Source organism: Zeus faber (genome assembly GCF_960531495.2).
Source record: "Zeus faber genome assembly, chromosome: 17".
NCBI lineage: Eukaryota > Metazoa > Chordata > Actinopteri > Zeiformes > Zeidae > Zeus > Zeus faber.
The window spans coordinates 13874905-13889814 of NC_137204.1; the positions used below are offsets into that span (position 1 = coordinate 13874905).

Consider the following 14910-nt stretch of genomic DNA (forward strand, 5'->3'; position numbering starts at 1 on the left):
GAATACATGCAGGTAGACATTTTCATTTTGGATGTGAGCGGGAACAGCGCTCCTGCCTGCGCCGCGGTCGGTGACAAATAGCAACATTTGCGGGAGACATGAGTGAGTTCCGCGCCGTGGCCACGTCGCCGAATTAAATGAATTCCGAATGCGGGTTGGAAAAAAAGAAAATGCGCTGCGGAGCGGTGAGGAGAGGCCCGAGCGGCTCCCCCTGAATGCATCGCAGACCCAGCCCTAACCGGCCGGGGACACAGGCCGCCCTGGATGCTGCGCAAAAGAATGGGATACGCCGACCCCTCGTCGGGTAAAGATTTACTCGGCAACCGGTCGCTTTGCTTCATATTTATTTGCGCGTTCGGACTTGTCACGCTGCTGCAACAGATTCTCTATGGGAAAAACTACATCAAGAGGTAAGCCTGTGCCTTCTGACTATAAACACACAGTGGAACCGGTGCAGGGCCTTAGCCTACACTGTATATATTTACTACAACATTCAGTGCCAGGGAAATACAAGAATGATATACACTGCATGTGCCAAAAAAAAAAAAAAAATCATGCATATGCTTATTATTATTATTTTCTTACCATAATATAATCACAACAGTTGTCTAGAAGCTAAATGACAAATGATGGTCTAGCGTGGATGATGTTTTAGCTTTTAGATATAGGCGAAACCAGCTTTAACAGCGGAAAAACAACAATAGCTGCTAAGCCTCCATGTTTTGCCAATAAACTGCTTTCATTAGATGTTGTTTTTTTTTTTGGAACTGAAGCATCACATTCCCACCATACACAGTGCTCAAGCCGTGTATGGTGTGGTTTTCCCTTTATTCTTTTGGAGATTTTAATTTGATTTTTTTCCGTCAGCCTCCTCGACTGGTCACAGCCTACATCTTACAAAGGGTGTCAGATTATTATTGCATCAATTTGTTCGTGCTGCTGATGGCTACGGGCATCTGATCAGCAACACATTGAGGATGATGTGTATTTCTTAACGGTAACCCCCGCCACGGCCCCCGCCCCTAGCCGCAGGCCCGCGAGCCTCTTTGTTTTTTTATTCCCCGAGACAAATTGCCTCCTGAGACGAGCAGATGCTGAGAAAGCTGGGATGTCGACTGTGTAGTCGATAGGCAATCACAGGAATGGCGAGCGGGGAAAAAAAAAAAAAAACACCACCACCACCAGATACTCTACAGATAGCACATTATGGCTTTTGCTTGACAAGCAAGCATACATGTGCTGCAATCTATCTGCTCCTGCCCCCCCCCCCCCCCCCCGTGCCCCACCCCACCCCACCCCACCCTGCGAGACCCACCCCCACCGGGCTGTCCTGCCGATACCACGGTGATTCATGACATCCGGACGGGTCCGGCGACGTGCATGAATCCGGGCACAAAGACACACCTCCTGCCTGCGTCCCGTCCTCCGAGAACCCCGACCTGGGAGTGAGGAGGGAAGCAGTGCATTTGCATGGGGAGCAGCGGCGGGCTCCGTGGCAGCCATTTTGCCACGCTCCCTCTGCACCGCTCGGTGCTAGCGGGTAAAGAGGGAGGAGGGGGGGGGGGGAGAGAGAGAGAGAGAGAGAGAGAGAGAGAGAGAGAGAGAGAGAGAGAGAGAGAGAGAGAGAGAGAGAGAGAGAGAGAGAGAGAGAGAGAGAGAGAGAGAGAGAGAGAGAGAGAGAGAGAGATGGGGGTTAGGGGTGAAACACTGAGTGTGGAAGGCCGAAAGGGGATAAAAGGCTGTGTAGGGATGCAGAAGATTGTATGTGTGTGTGTGTGGTTGTGCGTGCGTGCGTGGTTGTGTGTGTGTATGCGTGGTTGTGTGTGTGTGCGCGCGTGGTTGTGTGTGCGTGGTTGTGTGTGTGTGTGTGTGTGTGTGTGAGATCCCAAGGTAGATTAGAGATACCTAAGGTTGAAGCGTCACAAGTTAATGTCCTTGGTCCCAGCTCCTCCTGACGCTCGCACCCAGCCTGAGAGCATGTCGGCGTCCTCTTTAATATTTATGTATTATTTACATTATTTATCAGAGCGCTCCGCACCAGAAAGGCAGCACCCAGATTTGGTTGCTCGCAGAGGAAAACTCAGTCCCGCCATTTCTTACCCTCAACTGCGTGAGGACGCATGCATCCGTCAAGTCAACGAATGATTTGGATTCTTCTCCGATTCGTTTTCCAGTTGGAAAGACGTTCGTGTTCCCCGTCCGCCGCTGTCTTTTTGGGGCGGTGTAGCTCTGCGGTAGTATCAATTCACATGAAGATGATTACGAAACACACCGTCGGTTGTGTGTCAGAGATGTGTCAGCCACCCTTCCGCTCCCCGGCTTGAATAGATCAGTCTAAAATACCCCCCAAGGAAAATGCAATGCCTGGAATTAAAATGCCTTTGTGGGGGGGTATAACATATAAACACCCCATTAAAATCTCAGTGCATTTACTGATGATCGGATTGTCCCCAAACCTGCTGATTTCCAAAGTCAGGAGATAGAAACGAATGCTCAGTCGGTTGGTAGCTTGTGAATCAAAGCGCTGCGGTGGGCCTGAGAATCCAGCAATCTTGACCCGTCCGACTCAAAAGAGAATTCCATTCCAAAACAGCAACCGTTTAATAGATGCATTCCCTGTGCGGTGGAAAGGGGTCCTCGTCAGGTAATTGCGTTCATTCTACCTGTAAACTACACCTTGGTTCTGATCCCTCTCGGGAGTAGAGTAAAGCACGACTGCGTGAGTTCCCGGGTAAATCATAGCACTAATTATGGTCGTAACCCGGGTGATGAACGACCTCTAAAAACATCGGTCTCACCAAAGTAAGGGTACACGAGGTGTAGCCGTAATAATTGATCTCAGTAATAAAATAGGCTGACTGAGTCGGCTATATACACAGATGTATATTTGGTAAATAATCTGATTTTCAGGTTTCCCGATTGCATTCTGCAAAGTGCATATCTGCTCTTAGATGCCGGGCACGGCAGCACCGTAGCACTCACAGACGCTGTATGGGCCTGCACCTCTTTACCGGCATGAGTGCTCTGTCACAAATGCACAAATGCACTCTGAAGAGAGGTATTTTTTATTTATCTTTTGTTTGTTTTTTTGTTTTCCCACGAGTGCTCTGCTGACGCATTTAGAACTCCCACATGCGAAGATGACTCACGGGCATAGAGCGTCGAGACAGGTTGTTTGAATTTCCCACACGGAAATGTCACCTGAATGTTACCTTTTTTATTAAGTGTGTGTGTGTGTGTGTGTGTGTGTCAGTGTGTGTGTGTGTGTGTGTCCTCACATATTTTAAATTCGAGGCGTACAGGTTACACCCTGTGTGTATGCGTAGTGCGGATTTTTTTTATTTCCGAGACGATTCCAGATCCTTGTGATTTCAACGTAGTTTCTTGCAATTCTCTAAATCCTGCATATTGACGAGAGATAAAGGTGTTTTGTCACATTATGGTGCGACAACATAGACACGCACTAGATTCTAACCCTGGTGTCCTACTTTTACTGTTGATCCCATTTATGTTTATGTGTATGTATGTTGACATATAAGAGTTGGGTGAGTGAGTGAATGGGTACGGGCCACATGTGTTTGACTTTTGCACATCAAGGCAATAAATCCAGAATAAACTGACTGATTTTCTTACTAGTGCGCAACAGTTTAGCCGACTCAAAGGGGACGAAACGGGGAATTGGAGCGGTCCCATTAATTTCTCGGATGACGGATCTCTGAGGCCTGCCAGAAATGGGAAGAAAAGGTACTTTTTCACAAAGCAACTGACCTGCACAACACCTCTGAGAAAACAGAGCGAGAGACAGAGACAGTGAAGTGTGAGGAAAGGCAATGTTTAAAATCCACTGGTAGCGATGACCCAGCTCTGCATGCGTGAACTGGGCCACCGATGCATCCCCCAATCTCCTGCAATTACGAGTAGCGGAAGAGAAGAGGGGAAAATAAAAAAATAAAAAAATAAAAAAATGCAGCACATTTAGACTTTGTTCTTACTTGTCTCTCATTTAGGAAAGGGCTGATTGATGGATGTCACGGGACTGAGTCGCACATTTTAACTCTAACTTGACGTGTCTGCATGTTGACAGATGTTTCCGTCAGAATTTACAGCCTGATTCACAGAGCCCCGTAATAGTCACACGCTGCCTAGCCGATATTAAGAAGACAAAAAAACGCTCTCAAAGGTAGGCCCGTCTGAAGGCACTTCCAAAGTACTTTCACAGAAACCCCAGAATGCCTCTTTTTTTTCTTTCCCATTAGTCCGAAAGGGATAAAGTCTCATGTCTTTTTTTCAGTGGTGGTTGCACCTCAGACTTGCTCGTGCATGTTGTCCGACCCTTTTTTCCGCCTTGACCTTCCGAACGCCCCCCACCCCACCCCACCCCACCCCTGTGAGAAGCTCGTTTAAAGCCAGAGCCTCCTGCCGATGCGCTGGCTTCTCCTCGCGCCTCTGTGTCCCATCCCAGCACCCATCTCCAAATGCCTTGTCCTCCTCGACCCCTGTGTGTTCATGTGTTGTGCACAGCGCCACTCTTATATTCTCTTCTCACATCTGCATTGTGTCTCTCTCTCTCTCTCTCTCTCTCTCTCTCTCTCTCTCTCCCTCTCTCTCTCTCCGTACCCGGATTATCCACTTTTTCTACTTTGCTTTTTATTTTGCCGCGAAAAAAGAGACGGGAACCCGGTCCGGTCTTTGCTTCCGGAGCTCCCTGTAGAGCGCACACCGGTAGCCGGTTTGATTCCCATTAGCGCCACTCATTAGGCTGGCCCTAAACCAGTGCGGCGTGGTTTATCTGAGACGGCCCGCTAAATATAGTCGTCCCATCGAGTCATGTACTACTTCTGTTTTTCCTCCTAGTGCTGAACTCCAAACGCTCCATTCTATCGGCTAAACCCAGATTTACTTGTATCTCCAACCCAAAAATATAGGCCGCCCCTCACGTGTTAAAATACATCTGCCGCTCCGAAACGTCTTACCCACAAAAAACTCATGGAAATACACTGCATCATCAGGTGGATGTAGACAACCAGTTCCATTGTTTCTCATGTGTTTGGTTTCATACCAGCGTTCCATTCTGTTCTTTTTGGACGCCTTTTTTTTAAGTGACGTTTGTCGCTGGTCATTTGGTTTTGTTTCTGACGATTTTCTTTAGTTTTACTTCCACAGCCACAGGCGATCGTTTTTCAACGTGTCTCACTCCATTCCATCACTCTTAAACCTACTAATTATTCACTCAGAACGCTCAACTTGATGGCTGCCATTAGCAGCATCAGATTTCCTCTCCTTTCTTCAAGCCAACAGCAAGATAACAGGTCAAATAAGGGAATTAACGGGTTTGGTTAATACATAATCAGCATTTCATAACGGCATCCCCCTCAGATTCAAGCATTGCGTTCTTTTGTGTGTTTCCTCACTGATAGCACACTTTTCATTTCTATATATAGCGTATATATAAGAAGAGAAAGTAGATATTGTTTTGCATTTTGGTTCCTAAAGACATCCTTATGTTAAAAGAGCTCATTCAAATTGAGTTCTGAAGGAGATGCTTAATAATAATAATAATAATAATAATAATGGTGATGATAATAATGATAATAATAATAATAATAATAATAATAATGGTGATGATAATAATGATAATAATAATAATAATAATAATAATAATAATAATAATAACAACAACAATAATAATAACAATCATAATCATAATCATAATCATAATCATAATAATAATAATAATAATAATAATAATAATATTAATAATAATAATAATAATAATAATCACTACCAGACATTCCCCTTTTCAAGTTTGTTGCATGGACGAAGTGCAACTTCTAAACAAATAAGATCCATCCTGTCATTAAATGTTTTATTTATATTTTAATTTCTCTAACGCCATCACCCAGATGTCATTATTTGTAAATATTTCATCACACTGCCACATTCAACACAATCTTAATGTGCTTTTGGTTTAAGGTCCTCATCTGAGTATGATGATTCCATGCATTTGTTTTCTTCTTCTGTCTGAAATATCTTTCAGAAGATTATTCAATAATTAAAATTCCCCCGACATGGGTGGTTGGAGGTCTGGTCATCATAATATCAGGTGTTTTTTTTTTTTTTTGTTTTGTTTTTTCTTTCTTCCAACTGCGAGAATGATAACTGTGTCTACATTATGATTATGTGTGCATGAGCATGTATGTGTGAGTGAGTATGCATGACACAATGCAAAATGTTAAAGAGATTACTTGTCATCACGTAATCCGTAGTTTTTAATGATCCAATCGTAATGTTCCTGCTTCATACAAGCAGAGAGTCTAACTCACATGCACCAGACACACAACTAGAGGTCATCCATCGATTCACTCCATTCTCATTTTTTTGTCTCATTTGTGTGTCTGCCGTTACGATTCACGGAACCATCACACCACGCCAGTGAAAGTTGTCATGCCAACTCAAAATAAATTGTTCATCATTTTCTGAAAATGACTAGTCATTTGATGTCAAGTATATCTCATTATTTAAGATGCTAAATGAATTGATAACGAGGGTCCAGCATAATTTTCCTTCACTAAGATGCACCACTGATGTCTTTGTTGTCGTATTGGGTCTAACTGAAATTAAATTATGATGTCACGGTTAAATATTTTTAACAATATGAATTTTAAAGCGTTTTATCTCCTCTACTTTCTTATAGATCTGCCAACCAGTGTGTGGATGTGTTTAGCAACAGTATGACTGTGTCTGTCCTTTCAGGTATCTGGACTCATATGATGGAGCCTATGACTACAACTCCACTGCATGCAAGGAGCTCAGGCAGGAGATTATGGATGTTAAGGTCTTGACCATGTGAGTGTTTATATATACAAATAATGACACTGTTTTAATGACCATTTAACAGGGTTTACCAAAGCCAGCGGTTGGCAACCGTTTTGCTTGGCCGTCAACCATTTTTGATAAAAAAAAATGAAAATTAACAAATAAGTGCATATATTATGAGAACAGTTAACCAACAGGATTTAATGTGTCTATTTTTGTATGAATAAAAAAATATATATACAAGTATGGAGTATTGACAAATTACTTTGTTTCCTTGTGTTATTTTAAAAACCCTGGACACTTTTCAGAATGAAGTCCGGGAAATGTAAAGCCGACTCAAATACAATCATTATATGGACAAGAACTAAAATGTTAATTTCACGTAGATTCCTCTGTATCAGAAACACAGCAGCTATCGGTAGGTCCCAGGCTCCGCCCACACACCGGAGACTCCGCCCACACTGAGCCTGAGGCCCCGCCCACATGCAGGCGCTTGCAGTGACGTTCGTCTACTTTTCAGTCCAAAATATACAGTCATGCTTACCAGCATATGTTGTTACGTATCATTAAAATGCAATCGTGCAAGCATTTCAAATAGGTATGGCTATTTGTATTATCATTTGTCCAGTGTCATCATTCCAGCCGGAAATTGAAAATCCTTGCAGGGCCTCTGATGGTTAGTCAGTATTTTGTCTATGTTTGTTTACATTTGTAATGATGACTAAACGACATATGAACAACAACGTCATATTTAAATGATGCCGCAAGATTGGTGTCTTTTCAGCCTCCATCTCGGCGATGATGCTTGTGGTCAAACGGTGGCGGTCCTTGTGGTCGTCGTGGACAATTTAGTCAACGCCTCCTCCAGACGTCTCCGATTTGAAGGAGGCTTCGGGCCCAATTAGAAGCCGTACTGGGAGCCCTGGTTCAAAAGCTCCCGCCGCCGTCACTCTCCCATACACTCAAAGCCTCGCAGAGCACATCCCATCTCCCATCATCATCTGGAGGAAATGTCAGACAAAGGGGAACTATTCAGAGAAAGGCTATTTAAAGACCAGAAAGCCTTGTGCTCTGTATCTATTAGGGTTGCACAGTTAGTTTCCAGATCCAAGGACACGTTGAGCCGTGACGCCTTTTATTAAAACGATTTATTTTTCTTTAACCAGAGAAAGCTCGTCTCTCCCTTTGCCTCATTGTTGTTGCCTGTCTCCCCTTGCAAGGGTGAAAACCTCAGAGCTTTTTGAAAGATGGAGAAACCTACAGGTTTGCAAATGGGAACAGAACAAATCGGAGACCAGCAACTTCAAGTAAGCAGTGGCTCATCCTTTTATAGCTTTGTAAGCTCTCACACGTCTCACACAAAAGGGTGTATTCCCGTGCTCGGTTTTGGGGTGTTTGGGTGTTTCACTCTAATCTCTCCCTTTGTTTTGGTTGTTTTCTAAAAGGGCGTCTCTGTCTCGGTGCTGTAATGCTCCGTCCTTTTTGTTCACCACCAAGAGGAACACTCCATCGGGAACCAAGCTGAGGTATGAGGTGGACACCAGTGGCATCCTTCCTGTCACGGCCGAGGTCTTTAAGATGTTCCCAGATGTGAGTCTCTTTTTTTTTGGGGGGGGGGGGGGGGGTGTTGTATGTTGTTTGTGCAGCAGTCCCAGTGTTCTGGATCATCCCAAAGGTTTATCTGAAATGTCTGACAGTTACCACGTGTCTGTCTTCCAAGGACATGCCGTACACAAAGTCACAGTACAAGAAATGTGCTGTGATTGGGAATGGAGGCATCATCAAAAACAGCAAATGTGGAAAGGAGATTGACTCGGCAGATTTCGTGTTTAGGTATGTCTCATACTGTAAATACTGTCAGTGATACTGATATGAATTTGAAAAGAGGATAGTCATTCAAATAAATAACATCATTAACAGTAGTCTTTGTTTTACAGATGCAATATACCACCCATCAATGAGAAGTATTCGGCAGATGTTGGCACCAAAACGGATCTAGTGACAATAAATCCAAGCATTATTACAGAAAGGTACTCGACTGTAAAGACACTTACACATCAGTCTGGAAATGGTCTATTTCCCTTTTATTGGTAGTTAATGCATCAAATGGTAATGCATCAAATGGTAATGGATTGTATGGTAATGCTTCGTGTGTTAATGAATTGTATGAAAATGCATCATATGGTAATTAGTAATATGGAAATATATTGTATGTTAATGAAATATTGTAATGGATCATATGATAATGAATCATATGGTAATATATTGTATGTTAATGAAATGTGGTAATTATCCATATGGTGATTAGTCATATGGTAATGCATCATATGGTCATTCTTATTATTGTAATATATTGAATGTTAATGAAATATGGATAATGCATCACATGGTAATTATTAATATTGTAATATATTGTATGTTAATGAAACATGGTAGTGGATTATATGGTAATGCATCACATAGTAACGCATCATATGGTGATGCATCATATGGTAATTAATCATATGATAATGCATTATATGGTCATGCATCATATGATAATGTTTAATATGGTAATAAATTATATGGTAATACATCATATGGCAATGCACCACATGATAATGCCTAATATGGTAATGAATCATATGATTTTGCATCATATGATTATGAATCATATGGTAAAGCATCAAATGGTAATGCATCATATGATAATGCATCATATGTTAATGGGTTATTTGGTAATGCATCATATGGTAATGAATCATATGATAATGAATCATGGTAATGCTTCATATGATAATGCATCATACGGTAATGCATCTCATGGTAATGCATCATATGATAATGCCTCTCATAGTACTGCATGGTGATGTAATGCATCAAAGGATTGAGCCATTCCAAACTGATGAGTGGAGTGAGAGAAAGTTAGCGTAGCAAATCAGGATGGCTGGCCAGGCCGGTGTTGCTCGCGTCACCCTTTTGTTCTCTCCTTCTCTCTTTCTCTCCGTCCCCTCACTCCCTCTCCGTCGCCACGACGCTCCAGGTTCCAGAAGCTAGAGAAGTGGCGGCGGCCATTTTTCGACGTCCTCCAAAACTACGAGAACTCCTCCGTGGTGCTCCCGGCGTTCTACAACACGCGCAACACGGACGTGTCCTTCCGGGTGAAGTACATGCTGGACGACTTCGACTCGCAGAGGGGCGTGTTCTTCTTCCACCCCCAGTACCTGCTGAACGTGCAGCGCTTCTGGGCCGTGCAGGGCGTGCGGGCCAAGCGCCTCAGCAGCGGCCTGATGCTGGTGACGGCCGCCCTGGAGATGTGCGAGGAGGTCCACCTCTATGGCTTCTGGGCGTTTCCCATGAACCCCTCCGGCATCTTCATCACGCACCATTACTACGACAACGTCAAGCCGCGCCCCGGTTTCCACGCCATGCCCCACGAGATCTTCAATTTCCTGCACATGCACACGCGCGGAATTATCAACGTGCACACGGGGCAATGCAGCTGATCCCCCACTCTCAAATTCAATGTTATATGTTATTTATTTCTTTTTAAACACACTTTTACTTCAAAAAAAGCAAAGTAAGAAGGTCATCACTGTTGAAACCTTTGTAAATTTTTTATTTATGTAGGCGGTGGAGAGTAGCGAGAAAAACCTGTTAAATATCAAGCAGGACGTGCAATTCTGTTTTTGGACGGTCGGGATGCGTGTGGTCCCAGGGGCAGAGGATGCGACCACTTGACTACCTCTTTGCGCACCAGACGGATGTTTCTCAGCCGATGGGCGGGTTGAGCGTTTCCTTTGTCGTTTTAAAACTATCGAAAGCGTTCACGTGTGTGTTTTCCGTACTTTCATTCCCGTGTCGAAGGTTTGCTCGCTTTAACGTCGACAATGTTATTTCTCTACTTGATGTGTACCTTAACTTGATTACATAGCAAATGAAATGACTGTGGTTTCCTTTGTCGATTCCCCGACCATGAGATGCTTGTTTTAAAATGTGACACGTGGTCTTCCTAGTGATGTCGTTTCCGTGGAGTTTTGCAGTGGCTCAGTGGTATTTCTGTACAGGGGTTTGTTTTTTCTTTCTACTCAACAACGCAAGTCTTTGCGGGGTCCTATTGCCGCCGCCCTACACCTTCGACACCTCCCTTCCCTCGTGCCACGTTTCTACTCTCTTCTTCCTCTGACACTCTATGGGTGTGGCAGCTTTCAATGTTGAGTGAAAAAAAACAAAAAACAACATTCAATAAAAAAAACAACAGCCTAGAACTTGATAATGATCGAATTGAAAAAAACAACAAAAAAAAACAAAAACAACAACAAAAATGTAACTCTCATTGTGTAGTTTCTTAAACAATTTCCTAAGTTCCACGGGGTGAGTATTTTAACGCTTATCTTTCGAAATGGCCTTTTTTTTTGACTGGCCTTCTTCCTTCCATTTACCTAAAAGTACCAGACGATTTCCTCGTGTGTTCGGAGTGTTTTTACGGCTTGTGATAGTTTTGGACAAAGGCCTGATAAAGATTTTTTTAACAACAGCAGAACAAAATCTTCCACGGCCATCCTATTTGTCAGCCACCATTGCAACGGAGCCTTTTGCCGTCATCCATGTCTTAAGCCGAGCTGCCTTATGGGAAATCAAACCCTTTTTCTGATGCGCAGTTCACCCACGTGTATCGCTGATCAAACGTTCGTGTCTTTTTTAACCTGAATCTGAGTCCCTGAGATTCCAGTGTCCATGTGCAGTATTTTAATTTTTTGTATTTCCTTTAAACTGATACCGTCCCGTTTCTTGTAAGATAGAAATTCATTCATTCATAATCATGTAATGCTGTGCATGACTATACTCTATACTTGGCTTTGTGTGTGCCTGCTTCAACGATCACTGAAATATGTTTACACTTAAGCCTCTAATAATGCTCACAGTGATATGGAGATAAACATGTGTTCTCACACAAAAAAAAAAAGTTAATTTATCAGTGTGTATTGTTTCACATTGAATGCAATTTTCATTGAAAGATGAGAGAATGAAAATGGATGTTGCACCGAGAAAAATTCTGAATCGTGGAGTCATGACATCTGCCCTCTATTATATCGCCGTTCAGCATGTCCAGATGGATATATCATGAATATGAGCTCATCTTTAGTTTGTTCATTCTTTTTATTTATTTTTTCCCACAAGATCTGAAATATTTGGTTTTATTTCCATTGTTCATGATCATCTTCTACCTATTGAGACTACCTTTTTTTTTTTTTTAATTGAAGTGGTGGGGTTTGAAATGATGGATTCCTTTGTAAATCCCACAAACCCTGTATTTGTAAACAGAAGCGACAAAAACGAAATTTATGAGAGCACCGACAAAAAAAATGAATAAAAAAAAATCCCTTAATTGTTTATTGATTAAACAATGCCATGAGAATGAAATAGAACGAGAACGAATGGAATAAATGGGAAAGAAACAAACAGTGCATCTTAACGGCATTCTAAATCATTCTTTATACGGTATTGTGTATGTAAATAAACTTGCTTTGATTTTCCCTCTTGTGTCCTTTATTCAAGGATTTGTGTGTGTGTGTGTGTGTGTGTGTGTGTGTGTGTGTGTGTGTGTGTGTGTGTGTGTTTCGGGATGGGAGTATATTTTTTCAAGAAAAAATTATATTTCAGGTAAAATGAACTACTTTAAATCAAAGTGAATCTCTTGCCATAATACATTATCATTAATAAAAATAACATGTTAGACAAACATAGTTATGAACTACAGTGTAAAAGGGGGTGGTGTTAAAGGACACTAATACATTAATAAAATAATAATAATAATAATATTTCATATTATTATTATTATTATTATTATTATTATTATTATAAATATAGCTGCAGGCAGTAATACACAGGGTCCAGCTTATTCAAGTTCAAGTTCAAGTTCAAGAGATTGTCACATACATATACATACGGTCATACATATATGCATTTTAGGTAAGTACTACAGTTTGTTAAGTGTGGATATAGGACAATGTTTATACATGACGATTATTAACAAAAAAAGTATTAAATTTTTTATTTGAAACTATACGTTGTCAATGTTCTAACTTACCTTGCTGCAGATGCTGTGTGCCGTGTACGTTAATTATGACGTATTTACGTCGATTTACGATAGCAGTGTACTTTACATATTTCTTTCGTAAAGCTGAATTCAGTTTATTTAGTTGTATTCGATTTTCAAAAAGTTCACTTTACATGAAATACAACAAACGTCGCGATATTTCTGCGGGTAATTACCATCGCACAGCTTTTCCAATGTCACGTTGGATTTTGAAGGCATCACGGAGTCGCATATTTCAGTGTTTTTGAGGGAGCGCTGATGACATTTCAAGGATTATTGTTATATTATTGTTATAATATCTTTGTATTATCTTTGTATTATTATTACTTTTTTCATCAAACCGGGAAATTAATGTGGACCACAGATTTAAAATATCAATCCAACACATCTACTGACATCTACCTGATAAGAAGTTATATAAATATACACGTAAATCAATAGTTGGTGACGTTGTACATATACAGAGTGACCGATTCCACGCCAACTGGACAATCTCAATCAGAATCTGTATATTAAATGTACAGATTCCGATTGAGAATGTCGCTTTATGACTTCATCAGGTTATTTACTATAAATTTTATAGTATTCAAATTTTTATTTACTATAAATTTTTAAGTGTGAATCTCATCTCATTCATTTTAGAACCAGACGCGTCAGTTAACCAAGACCAACTGAATATTTTGTGTGAAAGTTGTTCGGTTTTCCACTAATATCTGCTCCATATGTGGATCGATTTGGATGAAATTTGAACCACAAAATCCTTGTGACATAGCGGTTTAAATGAGACCTCCACCGCGTTTCAAGCTTATGGCAAAGTATGTGTTCCAGATAGTTTAGGTTGGACATATTCCGGCGTCAGATGTACTGGCTGGTCGGTACTAAAATTGCTCAAAATTTGGTGGCTTTTTCGTTAATATCTGCTCCGTGTGTGGATAGATCTGGATGAAATTTCAACCAGGGCTCCGTGTGTGGATAGATCTGGATGAAATTTCAAACAGGGCTTTGTGACAGCGCGGTTCAAACAAGACACAAACCATGTTCGTGTGTTATGCCAAAGTTGGTGTTCCAGTTTTAGGCTTCAAAATTCCAACAATGTTTCCAAATGTTTCCCCTTACAATAACAATAAGGGGCTGCTGTACAATTACAATGTGGGCTGGACCCCTAATAATAATAACAATAAAAGCATAAAGAATGCATTTAGACTAAATGATCTTGAGTAAACTGTCCAATTTCAGGTGTGTTGACCTCTCGTTTGTCTGTACCCATTAGCTCCTTAAACAAAGCTGCTGTCAACACCTCAATTATTAAGCAGTGGCCGGTGTCAGTGTCCTCTCACTGACTAACTGGAGTCTGCTTCATATTAGGTGATACAGTATTAAGATGCCACACAGCAGTACTGTTGCACTGCACTACACTGTGGCCAGCCTCAACGTTTAAATCAATGAAAACTACGGTGGACAATGATAATCCCAAAATTACATAATAATACAAGCAATTAGGAAATTAATGGCGGCTGTAGAAACAAGTGCATAAAATGATCAATTATCAATGGTGAGCTATAATCAAATGTTCAGTTGTTCAGTCTCTATCCTAATCAAGTGCAATGTTCATTTTTTGGACGTTTTGCTGAAAGTGTAATATTTGAATGAAGTTTTCATTACTGGATGTTTTTGTTTTTTTAAAAGGAGCACGGAGAAAACAAGAGGGAACACATAAATGAACCATAATATCAGGATTATATTATTGATAAAAGATGAATATATGGATAATGATATAATAAAATTTGATTTAATAGAATAATAATTGATGATTTGTAACTCGCAGACAAACAACCGCACATGCTACCACAATAACTTCATCAACTTCATACATTTAAAATACGCACCTGAAAAAAAATACCCTGTTCTGTAGGAAATATATGAAATAAACTGTTCTAAGAGGAATCTCAGCAAATAATATACTTTGTGTAGTAATTGAGTGATGACTCGATTCAATGTGAAATGTTTGACTATAC

General features: G+C 41.2%; 1 protein-coding gene across 5 annotated transcripts; it reads left to right on the top strand.

The window, feature by feature from the left end:
• Positions 1-264: 264 nt before the first annotated feature.
• st8sia5 (ST8 alpha-N-acetyl-neuraminide alpha-2,8-sialyltransferase 5) lies at positions 265-10301 on the top strand (the record flags this gene model as incomplete). Of its 5 annotated transcripts, none has more annotated exons than XM_080018425.1 (9): positions 265-410; positions 3637-3744; positions 4085-4180; positions 6754-6846; positions 7983-8123; positions 8262-8406; positions 8537-8649; positions 8754-8846; positions 9839-10301. In XM_080018425.1, the coding sequence occupies 9 exons, from the start codon at positions 265-267 to the stop codon at positions 10299-10301; spliced, it is 1398 nt and encodes a 465-aa protein (XP_079874551.1). The 5 variants fall into 5 exon arrangements, with proteins under 5 accessions (XP_079874551.1, XP_079874552.1, XP_079874553.1 ...); XM_080018426.1 differs by having other exon boundaries at positions 8037-8123; XM_080018427.1 differs by lacking the exon at positions 4085-4180 and having other exon boundaries at positions 8037-8123.
• Positions 10302-14910: the final 4609 nt, after the last annotated feature.